Below are 17,546 nucleotides of genomic sequence, written 5' to 3'. Positions count from 1 at the left end.
ATAGCTGCTCGATTTAAAATGCCCATATCAACAGTAAGGGCAACCATTAAGAAATGTAAGAAATTAAAAACTATTATGAACCAGCCTCGAAGAGGACGCAAGGTTATTTTGTCAGCAGCCTCAGTGAGGAGGATAATAATAGAAGTAAAAAAATCTCCAAAGACCACAGTTTCAAAATTACAGAGTTTGGTAACATCTTGGGGTCACCCTGTCTCCAAATCCACCATAAGACATTACCCCCATGCCAAACAAACTGTTTGGAAGGAGCACCACTGGAACTTTGACTCTAAACGCTCAAAGTGGGTTTGGTGTAGAAATGAAGATGGCTACAGAGAAAAGCACCTAATACCAAGTGTTAAATATGGTGGAGGGTCTGTGATAGCCCCGCCCACAACATTTGAGGTCGGGAAGTTCGGTCTGGCATTGCTCCGTTGGGGCGAAACTATGCCCGTACAGAAGCTGTTCGGACCAATCAAATTGTCAGGGCGGGCTTTATACGATGATGGACAGATGATCGACAGTAACGTAATCAACCACGTCACCAAAGAGCGCTTGGATTGAATTCGTTTTCAACAGACATGGCTGCCGCTGGAGAGCTGAGATGTAGCTGAGATAGATTCTGCCATCAAGTCTGTTTTAGAAGACATTGACAGCGCATTCATTTTGAAAGAGGAACAGAGTCGATCGAAAAGATGTTTTTGCCGTCCTTCCTACGGGATTCTGTAAAAGTTTAATTTATCAGCTGGCCCGGTTCACATACTACGTTGCTCTGATTGGTTGAAGGTCTATCCATTTGAGCGAAAAGGCATTTTTTTCCCTGGTTCGGTTGAAACACACCCCATAATCACAGCCCAATGGAGCAGTATCAGACTCATATTCTGACTAGAATTATGAGTATGGCAACGTCAGGCTAGGTCTGTGATGCTGTGGGGCTGTTTCTCCTCCAAAGGCCCAGGCGGCATAGTTCGCATACAAGGCACTATGGATTCCAGGAAGTGCCAGGTGATTTTCAATCAAAATTGGACTGCCTCTGCCAAGAAGCTAAATCTTGGTTGTGGTTGGATCTTCCAGCAAGATAATGATCCAAAGCACACGTCAAAATGGTAAAATGAACGGCAAGTCAAGCTTTTGCCAACCCAGTCCCCTGACCTAAATCCAATTGAAAACCTGTGGGTTGAGCTCAAGAAGAGACTCTGTGCTGTTCTGTTAGCAAAAGGGGGTTGCACAAAATACTAAATGAGGGGGTTGCCAATAATTCCCTGTGACATTTTCCTTATGTAAATGCTAATTGGGTGATGGTAATGGAATTCATTTATTTTCTTTATTTGCTGAGTAAAGACAACATTTGATAAACAGTAAGGGGGATTTCCATCAGCCTTTTTTCGCTCAAAATAAACAAGAGTGCCAATGATTAAGAAGGGCACTGTATATTCAAAGAGAAAGTAGTTAACTAGTGAACAGCCAACAGACTGGTCCTGCAAACACAAGCAACAGCACAGTTGCCACTACAAAAAAAAAAGAACTAATGTATTTCGGCAATGTATTTTACAACATTATGCTGTAAAAGCTGCTACTACATTGTCACAGGGTTTCCAATACAGAGCACAAAACAACAATGTCTCTCATCTTCACATGACTGCATACCGTCAAAATGAATGCTATAAAACTAGCAATCTAGAAAAAATACATTGAAAGAGCAAAAACCTACACAATGTTGCTTTAATGTCTGATGAGTAAAGGGGGTTTATTCACATCTTAATCCATCCACAGATTAATAAAGCACTGATGCACATTGGACCACATTGCTCCCTGTTAGTACACAGATTTGCCACAACACTGAGTACGACAGAGATCTAGATACTGTACTGGGACATGGGCATGAAACAGATGCCTCACTGGCATGGCTACATGACTGGTAACAGGTGAAGGCTGTCTCCACATGAATATCCCTAGTGACAAACATGTTAGAAGCCATGAAGAGAGAGAACAAAACCAGTAGGTCACATACTGATCCAATTATGGCTCTATGGCAACTGGATTATATGGGTCTGACTATTATAAGGTCAAGGACTTCACAGGAGGGTTTGTTGGGCCTGAAGGTGTTGCCGACATGGGCAGGCTGGCTTCATCTCAGATTATGAACTGTATGCCACCCGAGAGAAATACATGGGACACAGGGGGGGCGGGGAGAGACATATATGGGACACGTTTACAGGCAGAGAAGTGCAACACATGACAATGTCATGCCAAACTTAGACTAGCATATGTAAGACCAATTCAAAATTAGTTCTGTGTTCAGAAGCTTGCTGCCATTGCACTGGTGAACAGCATTGTGGTGATAGTTTTATCCTCCTTTTAATACATTAAATTGATGAACAGCAGAGCAATGCTGTTGCTTTTTGTCCTTTTTAAGAACAGCTTTTGGTCTGACCTTTAAACAGTCATATCCTCACTTGTGTTTTAATGCAACACTCTTGACTGTGCAGGTAACAGGCAGTTACAGATGTGTACAAAATTTAATTATTTATCATAGTACATACAATCAAACAAAAGACACAGTTACATGAGGTTGCTGAAAGGTATTTAAATCAAATCACCTGATGCCAGTCTCCTACTCAGAGCTTTCTAACACTGAAACTCATCAGCCATAGGAGGCATTCCTCTGAAACACTGTTTGAATTAATGACACACCAGTCTGGACCTTTGTGATTCGGTAGGACACAGATACTCAGCAAACTACATACTTTGGCCCATCACCATTTGGTATTTTGAACCACTCATGATCAATACTTGGTGCTCCAATGAATGTTGGCATTCTATATGAGACAAATCATAACACGTATCATAACACGTCTTAGCAGTCATGCATAATGCACAGTATAGTCACGCATTTGGTATCCATGTTAGATCACATACCTTGCAGTCTTCGAACGCCTCTTTGAGGGGATATACTCTGTGGTTTGTGTGGCTCCCATACTTATAGCAAAATTCACAAACAGGACACAAATCCGCCACACAGAAAAGGGTCAGCTTCTCATCGTGCTCCTCACATAGGTTTGTCAGGGAGGCATCAGACTTTTTACTGCAGATGGGACAATCCTGAGACCCCTGCTCCTCCCAGAACTGCATAAGGCAGAACTGGCAAAAGCTGCTGCCACAGGCCAGGCAGGAGAGGACGACCGGGACATTGAAGATTTCTCCACACACATTGCAGGAGGGATCCTCCTCGACAATTGCGGAGGCTTCAGCCTCCATTCTGCAGGCAAAGTTCTGGACTTGTGTGCCTATAAGAGGCTGAATGATACTCTATGTACTCTATGCATGCTCCAGTGACAGGTCAGATTTAGTTACAGGAACCTGCCCCATCCCCCGCCCTTTTCTCAAACAGACACACATTCACAAATCATGTCTCCAAGTCATGTTTGTTTTTATTACCGCCATGTTTGTTTCTATTACTGCCATGCATATTAACCTGAGCTAAATGTTAGACTTTTTACTTCACATGGGACAGTCCTGAGACCCCTGCTCCTCCCAGAACTGCATAAGGCAGAACTGGCAAAAGCTGCTGCCACAGGCCAGGCAGGAGAGGACGACCGGGACATTGAAGATTTCCCCACACACATTGCAGGAGGGATCCTCCTCGACAATTGCGGAGGCTTCAGCCTCCATTCTGCAGGCAAAGTTCTGAACTTGTGTGCCTATAAGAGGCTGAATGATACTCTATGTACTCTATGCATGCTCCAGTGACAGGGCAGATTTAGTTACAGGACCCTGCCCTTTCCTTCCCCCAACCCCTCTTTTCTCAAAGAAGTCCAGTCTGCAAGTCATGTTTGTTAAGTGATTGCACAAGCAATCCCATATTGTTCTTCAGTTTTATTATTTGTATTATTCTGCTGTTTTTACCACCGAGTTTTCATGACATCAACACAAATAAACGCTAACCTAGCTGGCAAAGATGGTTAATTCTTCTCATATTCCGCGTAATTGATCACAGTAGCCAGACATGACATTTTATTTGTATATCACTGTACTTTTGGTTTGTCATCAGCAAACAGCTAAAATAGCCACACTGCTTTCTAACTGACTAACATAAGTTCAGTAATGGTAAGTCTCGCCCAGCTAGCAAGCTATTTTAGTCTATTTTAAACTAGCACACAGCAGACAGTTAAGACAACAAGGGTTTAATTAACAAATTATAGTTTAACAAATTATAGTTTCTAACGTTAGTCAGTGGTGTAGTGGTCAAATGAAAGGTGGGTATACATGTCCCTGGACACACTCTGTAACGCTGTTACAAAAAGTGGATAAACTACATAACCTCTTTGCCGGACTGTATTTAAAAAAAAAATTATTGTCATTATTATTATTGTTGTTAGTAGTAGTAGGAGGAGTTGTAGCAGCCGCAGTAGTAGCTAGTAGTGTTATTGTTAATAACAATTTGACAAATTTGACAATTTGTCATTCAGAGCTCAATAGAGAAACGGTTCTGGGGAAGCAACTGATCTTGGGCCTCAATTGGAGTCTTGAGACACCTGAAGTTTGAACAGGTAAATGCAGCAAAGGTAAATGATGTTTTACAGATACATGGAGCTGTAAGATGCATTAACATTTTGTAGGCTAGGCTAACATGTTGTGTACCTCGCTGACTTCACTGTCCCGCCCACTCTCAACTCGCCTCTGTTCCTTGTCTCTGTCTTCGCCATTGTCTGCCTCCTTCTCTGTACACAGAGTACATTAGGTGTGGAAATGGATAATTTCATGTCCAACCAGAATTAATGGAAATAGGAATTCCCACTGTATTCCGACTCACTGTATTATTCCCAATTCCGCGCTGATTCAGACAGGTTGCCTAGTTAATGTTGTGGTAGCCAGCTGAGCTATATTGCAAACAGCTTGCTCGAGCATCAATTTGTTGCTACAGCACGCGATAATAACTATTGTTTATGTTTATGTTTCGAGGATTCTCAAAATACTGCCTGTCTGATGGCCATGCCTTTGTGTCTGCACACATGCTGCAGCACCTGTAATTTGCATGCTTGTGCGTGTTGGAAAGGAATGACAGAGTAGGGAGGGAGGGATGGATGGGGTAGGGTGGTGTGCTGTTGTAGGCCTAATGCAGTGAGTGCATTTACCTCCCACTACACCCCTGGTTACAACGTGTTATAGGTCATGCTACATTGATTTAAGATGACAAGCTAACTTGAAAAGCAAATTGGCTCACTTATTATTATTTAGCTAACAAGTTCACTAGCATAGCAAGCAAGCTGCTAGCCAGTTAAGTTATCTGATTGCAAATCACAAACATTAAGTCTGTATGTAAATATCTGCTCATAAGTAGCCTGTGGGACACTACAGTACACTTCTGGCGAGCGCTGCAATACAGTCGATTTAATCTTAGGTCAATTTGCATAAAACTTGCTGTTAGTGGTTAGAGCAAATGCCTTTGACATAGTGACATCAAGTTCCCATGGCAACTATGGCCTGTTGGGCTGCTTGGCCGCCCTCCACGTCCTCAATGGATCAACGTACCCCTACATGGAGCAAGTTGAGCCACAAGACCACTTTTTTTTGAGTGACCCCTAAATGTATTTGAGTTTGCCACACTGTTAAGATTTCAATTGATTGCACACATCCTGAACTTTGTTGTATGCATCAGTTTTACTCCGTCTCATATTCCCTTGACAATAGGTTGACCTATCTTACCCCACTTTCCCTCACCTATGATCCAAAACAAGACCAGTAAGATAAAGTTGTAATATGGAATTCCTTCACACTTACTTCACTGCATTGGGGGTGAAAAATAAATAATATTAAAAACGCATGTCAAGTACAGGCTAAGATGAATCTTATGGTGAAAGGATAATTCATTCTTTCCCCTTTGTTTTATATATATATATTTTTAATTTTTTTTCTCTCTGTTGTTGTCATTGTTGTTTCCTTGTGTATGTTTTAATGTACTGCTGTACCGATATAATGTATGCTGTTCTCTGTGTTGCTGTATTGTCATTATGCATCAATAAATAAAAAAAGATGAATCTTGTGATTTTCGTGGCAATACATTTCCAACTTTTCCCCTACATTACAGGACGCCTTTGTGTACTTCACGCCAATATAGGAGTGTTATCAACGTAATCAAAGCGACATTACTGGACAAAACTAATGTCAAGTGATCAGGCCTGACCCGGAAGAAGAAGGAAGTTGGCGCCTGCTCTCCACTCTCCCTTCATCATATGTCGTTTATCCTGTGCATAATAATATTATCCAAAATAAACGAATACGGTTTGTTTATTATTTAGCGTATTGTATTGAAAACGTCAGGGTAGTATCCAAGCGGTAGTGTGACGATAATTGCGTTGCCTAGTGATTTTTGGGCTACACGATGGCGAAGTGTGATTCGTTTCACACGCAGCTAACAACAATCATGGATTTAATGAGCAAAACGGCTCTAGCTCAAATATGTAAACTCTTCGAGGAGGATTCGTCGATATTAAAAAAGGAAATGGCAAGGGTGATGAGAGAAAACAAAGTCCTCCATGTCCGATTGCGTAGCCTGGAAAATGAACTTACGATTGCTCTCCAAGTGAAGCAAGGAGCACATAATAGTACGAAGGCTTATAATACGATGGGTAAACAGACTGGAGAAACACATCGAGGCGTCGAAAGAGACAATACAGGTAAAAAAAAAACTATTTTCGTAACACCAGGTTAGGTGCATGCACACAACTGCGGTAAGCATGTATAAATACCATAGAAAGGAAAGAATTGAACGCAGTGCACACTTGTAGTTTCAGGTGTTAACCGTGCACCCTCAATCAATGGGATATTTGGGAAGGAGTGGTGTATGAACCTGTGGAAAGATGGAGAATCGCGGGAATGTAATTCAGACGATGCAGATCCTTGTGGTGATATTGGGGATAAGGTACACAATAAAAAACCTTTGAATAAAATGTATGGAAGCGTATGTATTAAAAGCATATAGCTCCTGTAGGCGGTAACCACCTGTTGCGGTGGAAGTTGGGTTTTGTGTTGATCATATCCGCTTCTCTGTTCTTCTGCAGTGCAAGGTAGATGACCAAGACCAAATAGAGCTGCTTACCATAAAAGAAGAGGAGTCAGAAGTAGACATCAATGACAGCATCCATCAGAGGACTCCGACCAAAGAGAGTGAGTAGATAATTATGTGACGTTCAACTATTTAGTGTGAACAACTGTCACAGTTGTGTTTTTCATTATACAGTGATGGTGAAGTGCTATAAAAATGTAATTACAATATCTATTTCAATTAGAGAAAAGACCAGACACTCAGATTATATAGGTCTGTTATATATGTACTCTTTCTACTTAACTTGAATCCTGCTTCACAAGACTGATACAACTGTGTCATGACAGATCCATATTCAATTCAACTCAATTTTATTTATATACGTAGCTCTAAAACAATACAATTGTCTCAAGGCGTTTGGTTCCAGGGCCTGAACCCATTCTAATTATTTGACAGTGTCATATTACCATTATTGGTAATCGTCATGACCGCTCTCCACAACTATTTCACAGCCTATGACATCTGTCACAATAAGATTATAACATGGTTATGTTAGTTTTATGAAGCAGGGTTCAAGTTAAATGTTTACCAAATTTTCCTGTTATAACAGTCTGTCAGTCTTGCTACAGACCATTTCATAATCGTTTCACTTGGCTTTAGGAGGAAGATGCGTTTCTGACGGAAGCGAGACATTGTCCACTGACGGACATCTCACAGACACAGTCAGGAAAGGGAGACACTCCATTTCGGCGGACTTCTCTGAGGACTGTGACAATCTGCTTGAGTCCTCCACAGTCTTGAAGGCACAACACACCGAGTTCATTTCCCTAGATGGAACCACAGGGGAGTACACCATGACAATGCCCGCAGCAAGTTCCACAGAATACGATCCACACTGTGTGCCAATCGAGTATGAGGGGGAAGAGGTGGCCAAAGAGCTCATAGCCTTTGAAGGGCTATCGGAAAACCCCTCCCAGACAGTCTTTGTGGAGGCGAAAGCCTTAATGGGGGCTGAAAGCGGGGAGACCTTCAATTACTTTGACAGATTTGACCTTCAACAGTCCCTGAAGAGGAAGAACAAGTTCCATTGCAAACTCTGTGGGAAGAAATACGTCAAGTACCGCACACTCCAGTCACACATGAAGGTCCACAAGAGAGAGACCATGTACAAGTGCCGCGTCTGCAAGAGCGGGTTCCCGCAGAAGAACCTGCTCAGGACTCACAAATGCACCGTTGCCCAGGCCAACATCAAGAGCAAGGCCAAGAACTGCTGCGAGATCTGCGGCAGGGCCTTCACCACCAATGCCAACCTGAGGGTGCACTACTCCGTCCACACGGGCGAGAGGCCGCACAAATGCGACATCTGCGGGAAGGGCTTCACCCAGAAGGGCAACCTGACCATGCACAGACGCATCCATACGGGAGAGAAACCCTTCTCCTGCTCCGTCTGCCACAGGAGCTTCTCCCAGAAAATCAACTTGCGGAACCACGTGATCATCCACGGGAAGAAATACGCACCCTGCTTCAACAAGGGACGGAAGAAGAAAACTAAATCTGACGATTGACCAGTTTTTTTTTTTTTTTTTAATGTCTTTGTTTGTTAGTTTTTTTTAAGCAGAAGTGTCTATTTTTCAAAATATGCATGTTAGATAATTTGTTCATAATGCCAACATTCTTTAAGGAAGAGCATTCTCTACCCAACACACAGTATTCCATGTTGTAGCCTATATGAAAACATATACAGTGATACAGTAAAAAAAGTATTTGCACCTTTCCCCATTTCTTCTATTTTGGCTTATTTGTCACATTTAAATGTTTCCAAGCAACCTTAGCCCCCTCCTGTGCACGTCCCTGATTCAAAACCTATATCACCCATTTGAAAAAGTAATTGCCCCCTAAACCTAATGACTGGCTGACAATCAAACATTTCTTTTGCAGAATTGTTTTAATTCAGCCACATTGATGAGTTTTTAAGCCTGGACAGCCTGTTAATGGTCATGTCACAGCATCTCAATCGAATTCAAGTCGGGACTTTGATTAGGTCACTCAAAAACATTAATTTAGTTTCTTCTGAGCCATACAGGAGGTGGCCTGCTTGTGTGCTTCAAATAGTTGTCCTGCTGCATGACCCAACTGCGCTTGAGCTATTGGTCATGAACTGATGGCCAGACATTCTCCTTAAGAGTTTTCTGATAGAGAACAGAAGCCTTTGTGTTCTTTCTGGTGAGCAGTGGTTTTCACCTTGCAACTCTCTCATGGGTGCCATTTTTGCCCAGTCTCTTCCTTAATGTGGAATCGTGAACATCGACCTCAGCTGAGCCAAGTGAGGCTCTGCAGTTCTTTAGATTTTAGTGGGTGGGTTCTTTTGTGACCACCTGGATGAGTCGTCGATGTGCTCTTGGAGGAATTTAAGTAGGCTGGCCACTCTTGGAAAGGTCCACCACTGTTCCAAGATAGTCCCAGAGCCTTAGAAAATGGATCTGTAACCTTTGCTAGACTGATTTATGTCAATAGCTTTGTGTGTTACAGTTTTAGGCAAAAGTTTGGGAACCCCCTGATAATTATCATTATTTCAGATTATAATCTTCTGATCTTTCAAAGCAGCAACTAAATTTGGACATAATGTATACCTTATGGGTTAAGTAACATTTGAGATCTGTAATAATAACATTTATTGAATCGACAGAAACAATTCAGTGTGCATCATAAGAAAAACAGATATGTGCAAAAATGTGGGCACCCCAGTGGAATAATCACATCAATATTTGGTAGAGCCTCCCTTTGCTGAAATAACAGCATGTAAATGATTCTTATAGCCACTGATAAGTCCCCGAATTATCGCGCGCAGGTATTTTGGACAACTCCTCTTTACAAAATGTCTCCAGTTGAGTCAGGTTTGATGGCTGCCGAGCGTGGACAGCCCGCTTCAGATAATTCCATACATTTTCGATGATATTCAGGTCTGGGGACTGGGATGGCCATTCTAGAACATTGTATATGTGAAGCGTTAAAGTGTGACATAAATGCAAAAATAGAAGAAATGGGGGCAAATGCTTTTTCACAGCACTGTACATGCATAGATATATGTATGTAGCTATACTGATTATTTTTGAAGAGTATGGCATGGTGGACATGATTGACCTCTCAGCAAATCCATTTGTATGGATTTAATATACACAATTACAATGTTTCGTTTGCTTCAGTGTAATAAACCATCATACTGGTTAAATGCGACCAAACCTGCTTGACAGTGCTTTTAGATGTTGGAAGAGATACTGCGGGTATTTTGTCTGGCCAGCATAGCTTGGGTCTGTAGTTGTATGCAATCAATACATGGCATCTAAAAGACACATTGCAACAACTCCAAGCATCATCGTGTTACAGATACATCAATTGGAACACCATTCAGAAACATATTTTATGTTAGCAATACTTCTGCTCAGAATCATTAGTATGTTTGTTTTTTACCTACCATTTCAGTCGGTCTCTGTGTGGGGCTTGGGCTCCTGTAAGAAACGGCTGAAAACTGAGTTTTTAAAAAAAAAAAATTTAAATCTAAAACTGGTAAACTAAGTAGCTACAAAACAAATCCTTAAAAATTGCACAATGCTGCTTTAAAAGGTACAGTGTGTAGGATTTAGTGACATCTAGCGATGTCAGCATCTAGCTGCAGATTGCAACCAACTGAATACTTCTCCCTTTCCAAGCGGTGCCATGAAAATGCATAAGCCATCTCTAGTGCCACTGTTTTGGTTTGTCTGTTCTAGCCTGCAGCAGAAACATGGTGGCGCGACATGGCATACCCTGTGGGCAAGGACCTGATCCTAATGTAAACACAAAGGGCTCATTCTAAGCTAACGAAAACAGGATTCGTAGTTACAGGTGACTATACACTAATGAAAACATAATTATGAATACTATGTTCCATTTCTGCTCATAGATCACCCTAAATCTACGTACTGTACCTTGAATATTTGAGGGAACAAAAGGCATATTTCTCCTCAGCACCAGTAGCTGGCATTTTAAGGAGTAACAAAAAAAACATCACAACTTAAATGATAATGATCCAGTTAAGAAAGTGAAGCATCATATGTATCCTCCACAACCACAGCTCATGTATTCTGATTAATACCCAGATTTACTTCAACAACTTGCAAGCTCTCACTTCTTTAAAATACCTCTTTTTATGAAATATGCCATAAGTTTAATGGTGAATTATTCCTGTTTATTAAAAAAAAAAAAAAAAGTTTTGGCCCCAGGTAACTAGTGTTTCAGAATGGCATTCAACATATATTTAGCTAATATTACATTTTTACACTAGACATTTGTATCCATAGATTTGCAGTACTAAAACTATATATATTTTTGGCATGTGCTCCTGGATAACCGTCTCCTTGGCATTGATAGCAGGGCACCTTGATGTACCAGGTGAGCTTTGTAACTTACACAGTTAGAGGATTCCAAGGCTAATCAATAAGAATGTACTTAAGGCAGTTAGTGTACAGAATTATACAAAGCCTTTGTTTTTTTTCCCTTTTTGTTTTAGTAACATAAAATTGAAAACCCGAACACTGCAAATTAATATCAAACAACAAGACCAATTCAAATTTAAATACCATGCACTTCTACTAACACTGTAACACTGAAATGTGGTTGTATATCAGTCAGGTGCTGTCCATCTGACCTGATAGCCTTGGCTCTGGGGATAGTGCAACCAGATCAGTGTGGATTTTGTAGCCTTCTGGCTTTTTCTGAATACATATCTAGCTAGTGTTCAATACCTTGCAGCATATCCCCTGTAAAGACACTGAAACTGCCTTGTTGAAAAACCCTTGTCCGTTCTCAGCTTCACCTCATACCCTGAGATTCTGTGGGACAGAATTGTGACTTTTTGATGTAACATTTCATGATTTACTTTTCAAATGCCAGCACTTCCCCAGGGTGGTCTCCTAGGCAACGCACTGATGGGTGTTAAAACCATGTTTATAAGCGTAGCTCTTTCCGCATTCCAGGCAACTATATGGCTTTTCCCCGGTGTGACTGCGCAGGTGTACATTTAAAGAGCTCTTCTGCGAGAAGCTCTTGCCGCACTCCATGCACGTGTAGGGCTTTTCTCCAGAATGGGTGCGCTCGTGGAGCTTGAGGTACGTCTTCTGCGCAAAACGTTTGCCGCACACGTTACAGCCAAATGGTTTCTCGCCTGAATGTCGCCGCACGTGAACTTTGAGGTAGCTCAAATAGTTAAAACTTTTGCCACAGAATATGCAACTGAATTTTTTGTCCCCGTTGCCACCCCTCTGATTCTGAGTGGTGCTGAAGTTGCTGTTACCAAAGTTACTGTTGCCAGGATAGAACACAGGGTAATCATCAGAGCCAAGCGGAGAGTCTGTGGCATCTCCAGTAACGATACAGGTCTCAGGAGGATTTCCGGAGGCTTGGAAAAGCATGGTGGGCTGCTCCTGATCATCTGGAGGAACGGAGTAAGTCATAAAGTCTCCCTCACAATGTTGAGATGCCCCTGTGGCTCTTTGGCCAACATCTTTACTGGATATAGTAGATCCTGTGCAAGAGAAATATTCTTTCATTATTCTTTGCCTTCCTTTTAAAGTCACACAGATGCACAGTGTTTAGACTGGACACGCTTAGACTATACATCAAGAACATCTATATTGCACTTTTCTTCTGATGGCACTGAACATCACCATATAGAAAGATATTATTTCACTGGGACGACAAAGCAACAGTGACAGAATAGGCTAAAGTGAAAAAGAAATTTAAAAGAAAAGAAAACACAAACTGACAATTATTTCAATGTTCTGTAAATTGTGATGTAAATGATTGTAGGCCCAAGGTCCCAACATGCACATGAACTAGCAATTATGACTCAAAATGTATTTTTAACTCATAACATTAACATACCAGTATCCACTGGTGGTATGAAACTAGCTCTTGACACAAAGGCCATACTATGTGTGCCAATACCTTCCTACTGTTTTATTGCAGTTAATAATATTGGTGTGCTGTATATATCACTAGCAGAGTTCTTTTTTTACTTAGTGTTTATATATAGGAGTTCAGATTGATGGTCCCTTTAGTCCAACAGGGAGTGCAGGGTTTCATGCAGCTAATCTAGGATCGTGAGCATCATTAAGAATCACCCAAATGATTAAGTACAACATCAAAGAAGTACATTATTGGGAGAATTTATGTTAAAAAACATTACATTTTTAAAGCATGTTATGCATTTATAAAGCACAATAAATGATAATGTATCAATATTAAACCAAGTCACACTCAATCAACTCAAATGTCTGAATGACGCTAAATGGGCCATATGGGTACAAGCTGGTGATAGACTTATGCTGTAAAAACAAGTTTTGTTCCTTTCACCAGCAACCATAAGACATTTAGCTGGACATATTGACCTGCCTGCTAGATAAAGCTATAATGGCAACCAATGAATGATAATTGGATTTGTTTGCACTAGGTAGGTGAAACATCAGCACATTAAGAATGCACAACTGTGAAGAAGTGACATTGCCAGCCATTTCAAACTAGGTTTAAAAGAAAAAAAGACCACATTATGAGGATCAAACTCCAGCCCTTAGTGTGAAAACATGACTTGAAAAGACTAATTTCCCTTTTATGTTGCTCACTTACTTTTGTTATTCCTTAGGACATTATGAAGATTAGTCTCCCCTTGGCAATCTTCAAATGCCTCTTCTTTGATTAAAATCATCTCTGGTTCGTCATCCACCAAATCTATAGACTGCATCAAGGATGGAAATACACATATCTGTCATTTGTAACCTGAAAGAGTAGACACTTTGCCAAAAACAGTAAACAATCAAATAATTTCTGTCCAACCTGCTGCATTTGTATACATGTAACCATTCTTTTATTTTTTTAAGTTACACAATAGAAAATGCAAAATGTACCTCATCTGGTATAGCAGCCTCCAGTTGTGAGCCATGTTTGTCTATCTGACTAGTTTCTCCATCTTTCCACAAATTCATGCACCACTCTTTTCCGAAGACATTCTCTATGGATGGTTGATGCACACCTGAAATACCAAAGGTAAACTAGTAATCAGGTATTTTTAATTTTATATGACAAAATGACAAACTCTATGATTAGGTGAATAATGAATAATGTTATTTCAGAAAGCTGCGTTACCTGCCATGGTTCTGACTTCGCCACAGAATTCTACCCCATCAGATGCACTGGTGACCGGGGTCTTATGCGTCCCAGTCCCTTGAACACCCCCACCACCGCCATTGCTCCGCACAGCTCTCAATTGGATCTCTAACAATTCACACCTCTTTCTCAGGGAGTCGTTCTCGTTAGTGCGCTGAGATACTTCCAGGCGTAAAATCATCGCGCACTCGTTTATTATTTTGCCGATTTCAGTAACAGCCGTTTTGGCCAATACATCCATGATTGAACTCAACTGTGTTTGTAAATTCATGCCATTTACCATCAATGTATCCATGGTATAGCTTTCGTCCGGAGCACCACAGATCCAACGGTACAGATTACGCTACTTTTAGATTGAGCCAATAGAATATTTTACAGCCAATTCTTCGAAAAACATCGGTTTCTACCTACACTATTCAATAGCGTCTATTATTTATAGCTGCTACGATTTTTACGATAAACTGAAAGATGTTCAGCCTCGAAGACCTGAAAACAGACCCCTTCTTGAGTTCAGGGAGTGAAGGACTATGGGATACATTACCGTAAACCGTCGTAAACATGAGTCTATACCATAGACTGGCCTATATGGTCTAATCGGCACGAACGTAAAGCGTTTGCAAGAAACCTACAGTTTTTTCTGGTTATATACCGAGGGTTGGGTTTTGATTTGCAACATTTGTAACTTCCCTACAACCATTATTTTTACTTAAATAGTTTAGACCCTAGCAATGTGGTAGGCCTGGTTGTGACTATATCAAAAAGGCTGCATTATCTCTCAAAACAACAGTCTAAGGGTTTAAAAGAGTATATGTATAAAATATACATATTGTAATACACATACCATACGTTCTACATGTCATTTCAAATACTGTGTACTGCACACCCATGTAAATACAATTTATTTGCATTGTTTCTAATTACCCATGGACTTGTAGGCCTTCAGTAGCTACTTACAGCTGCACTAAAGTATCAGTAACAGCACCTGTCCTTCTAGTGCCCTGAGACTCAATATGCTTCCCAAAAGTCACCACTAAGCTCTGTGTGAATAGTCTGGTGTTTTTTCAGATTGCATTTCTTGGTGAAGCCTTTCCCACATCTCAGGCAAAGGAAAGGCTTCTCTCCTGTGTGAGTGCGCTGGTGCATGTCGAGTGTGCACTTCTGGATGAAGCCTTTGCCACAGACCATGCAGCGGTAGGGCTTCTCGCCTGTGTGTGTCCTCTGGTGGGTGTATAGGTGCCCTTTCTGGGCGTACCTCTTCCCACACAGCGTGCAGTGGAAGGGCTTCTCGCCCGTGTGGCTCCTCTGGTGCGTCTCCAGCTGACTGAAGCACCGGAATCTCTTGCTGCAGTAGGTGCAAATGAAGCGCCTGTCACCCCTGCCAGCCCCTTGGTCGCTATTCCACGGAGTCCTTGTAATACTGGGACTTTGCAACACCTGAGGGGCCTCGTTGATCTGGGAATTTGACTCAAAGAGCAAGGCCTCCCTCTCTGGAGTTGTTGAATGTGTCTCAACGATTGTCTCACCATCCTGCTCATGTGGCTGTGTTGGGGAGGGCTCTGCAATCTGACTCACTTGAGCTCTTGTGGTGAGGGCTGGTGTTTCAGAAGTGCCTTCACTGTCCTGTTTGTCAGTTGAAAGAGTCCTTGCATAATCATCATTGCCCAAACTAATTTCTGTGAACAAAGGGTGACAGAAGTAGCCTATTACCTGAAGTGCGGAAACAAGCCTACTAACTGACAAATAAAAGTGAATACACAGGAAATTGAAGAAATCAGTGCACACACACACACACACACACACACACACACACACACACACACACACACACACACACACACACAGCCTACTCACTGTCTTCACAACTGTTGAACATTTCTGGAGAATTACTATAGCACAATTGCACTTCAACTTGCTCCTCCTTGATGAAAACTTGATGGGTATCTGTGGACTGAAGAATTATTCATCAATGACAACCATCTGGAAGAAATCATGAGATTCTGCTCTTGAAATAGGTGTGAGTGTCTGGTGTGACTGGTTCTATTTTCCACATGCATTACAAACCAAACAGTGGCTAAAACACACATACCTTCTTTCCCACTTGATGACATCCATCCGAGGGGTTGTATATGTTTTCATGTGTAGGTTCGCTAAAGGGATAATTTATAACTTAATGTATAGCATTACAATGACAAGTCAATTGACGATGGAAAAAATAACACTGCGACTACAACCAGGTGTATTGGGAGGCTTCATACGTGTGATGAGAGTGAAGAGGAAATAAGAAAGTTCCAAATGCAAGGAATTCTTACCCTTTAATCCGTTGAATGTCTTTGCTGGACTGTGGTCCATCAATACAGATTTTCATGTTACGATCTTCTGGCGTTCGTTCCCCTGTTATAACACTGTCTTCAGATATAGCATTACGTTCATGTTCTCCGACATTCAAAATAAGGCTCTCCATCATCTGCAGTTTGTTTTTCAACGAGGCAATTTCTCTTTGACTGCGAGAAATTTCCTGCTTTAGACCCCTGGATTCGATATCGACAAGTTTACTGATCTCAAATATTGCCGTTTTCGCCAGTGTATCCATAATAGACACTAACTGAGACTGAAATGATATAAATGTCGCCATTTCCTCGAAGCTGTGTTCGCTCATATTTTCGTAAACCGGTATATTATTACTTGGATGTAAAATATTTAGATGACAGGAGTGAATGGCGCAAGTTTGCCCCAGCAGCACAATTTCCATCAGCGATTCACATCTTGTGAAACCTCACGATAAGCGCATGCCTCCCACCTATAGCACGGGAAGGGATATGACAACTAGTGAACCAATCTCATCTCTTTTTTTAGTAATTTATCTCATCGGACCAGTCTTGTACTTTTTTCCAAGACAACCAACCCTTTTAACAATAACAATAAAAAAAGATCTCTATTTAAAGCATTAAGATTGTGTTGTAGACTATGCACACAGGTTATTGTTTGGTCCTGTAACTCCATTCTACATCTTTCTATGAAAACAATACCAAATATAGTGAAATACTACAACTTCAAATACTACATTTTCTCCATCACAGTGGAGGGCATGAGCACAAATTACTATTGCTGCTCAACGCTTTCACTGTAAGCTATTTTCAAGTGTAGCCTAAGGTCCGGAAAAGCAAATATTTAATTGACCATTAAATATCGCCTTTAACGTTCGAGGAATTTAACCGAAGTAACATACAATAATATTTCTGTAGTGTACCCAGAATTGGAACTGTACTGAAAACTACTGAAACTTAAAACTGAAACTCGCAACAACAAC

General features: G+C 41.2%; 2 protein-coding genes across 3 annotated transcripts; one reads left to right on the top strand and one right to left on the bottom strand.

The window, feature by feature from the left end:
* Positions 1-5,880: 5,880 nt before the first annotated feature.
* Positions 5,881-10,276, top strand: LOC105905706 (zinc finger protein 239). The gene is made up of 4 exons (XM_012833740.3): positions 5,881-6,674; positions 6,786-6,919; positions 7,059-7,164; positions 7,703-10,276. The coding sequence occupies exons 1-4, from the start codon at positions 6,380-6,382 to the stop codon at positions 8,605-8,607; spliced, it is 1,440 nt and encodes a 479-aa protein (XP_012689194.2). The 5' UTR covers positions 5,881-6,379; the 3' UTR covers positions 8,608-10,276.
* Positions 10,277-11,245: 969 nt separating this feature from the next.
* On the bottom strand, positions 11,246-17,468 carry LOC105905721 (zinc finger protein 177-like). Of its 2 annotated transcripts, XM_012833757.3 has the most exons (7): positions 16,549-17,468; positions 16,326-16,386; positions 16,091-16,187; positions 14,219-15,912; positions 13,981-14,105; positions 13,703-13,811; positions 11,246-12,602 (listed from the first exon to the last, which is right to left on the bottom strand). In XM_012833757.3, exons 4-7 carry the CDS (start codon positions 14,532-14,534, stop codon positions 11,992-11,994), a joined length of 1,161 nt encoding a protein of 386 aa, XP_012689211.1. In that variant the 5' UTR covers positions 14,535-15,912; positions 16,091-16,187; positions 16,326-16,386; positions 16,549-17,468; the 3' UTR covers positions 11,246-11,991. The 2 variants fall into 2 exon arrangements, with proteins under 2 accessions (XP_012689211.1, XP_031431803.1); XM_031575943.2 differs by lacking the exons at positions 11,246-12,602; positions 13,703-13,811; positions 13,981-14,105 and having other exon boundaries at positions 15,123-15,912.
* Between the last annotated feature and the right edge of the window lie 78 nt (positions 17,469-17,546).

This window comes from Clupea harengus, chromosome 1 (genome assembly GCF_900700415.2).
Source record: "Clupea harengus chromosome 1, Ch_v2.0.2, whole genome shotgun sequence".
Taxonomy (NCBI): Eukaryota; Metazoa; Chordata; class Actinopteri; order Clupeiformes; family Clupeidae; genus Clupea; species Clupea harengus.
The sequence above is the reverse complement of the archived record's forward strand: the minus strand, read 5'-3'. Positions and strand labels throughout refer to the sequence as shown.

Excerpts from the sequence above, each read along its gene's own strand:
- LOC105905706 (XM_012833740.3), top strand. The coding sequence starts at position 6,380 with ATGGCGAAGTGTGATTCGTTTCACACGCAGCTAACAACAATCATGGAT. Across the intron at positions 6,920-7,058 it reads GTGGTGATATTGGGGATAAG|TGCAAGGTAGATGACCAAGA; the intron begins GTACACAATAAA and ends GTTCTTCTGCAG. Across the intron at positions 7,165-7,702 it reads GAGGACTCCGACCAAAGAGA|GAGGAAGATGCGTTTCTGAC; the intron begins GTGAGTAGATAA and ends ACTTGGCTTTAG.
- LOC105905721 (XM_031575943.2), bottom strand. The coding sequence starts at position 16,988 with ATGGAAATTGTGCTGCTGGGGCAAACTTGCGCCATTCACTCCTGTCAT. Across the intron at positions 16,387-16,548 it reads GACATTCAACGGATTAAAGG|CGAACCTACACATGAAAACA; the intron begins GTAAGAATTCCT and ends TTATCCCTTTAG. Across the intron at positions 16,188-16,325 it reads GTCATCAAGTGGGAAAGAAG|TCCACAGATACCCATCAAGT; the intron begins GTATGTGTGTTT and ends ATAATTCTTCAG.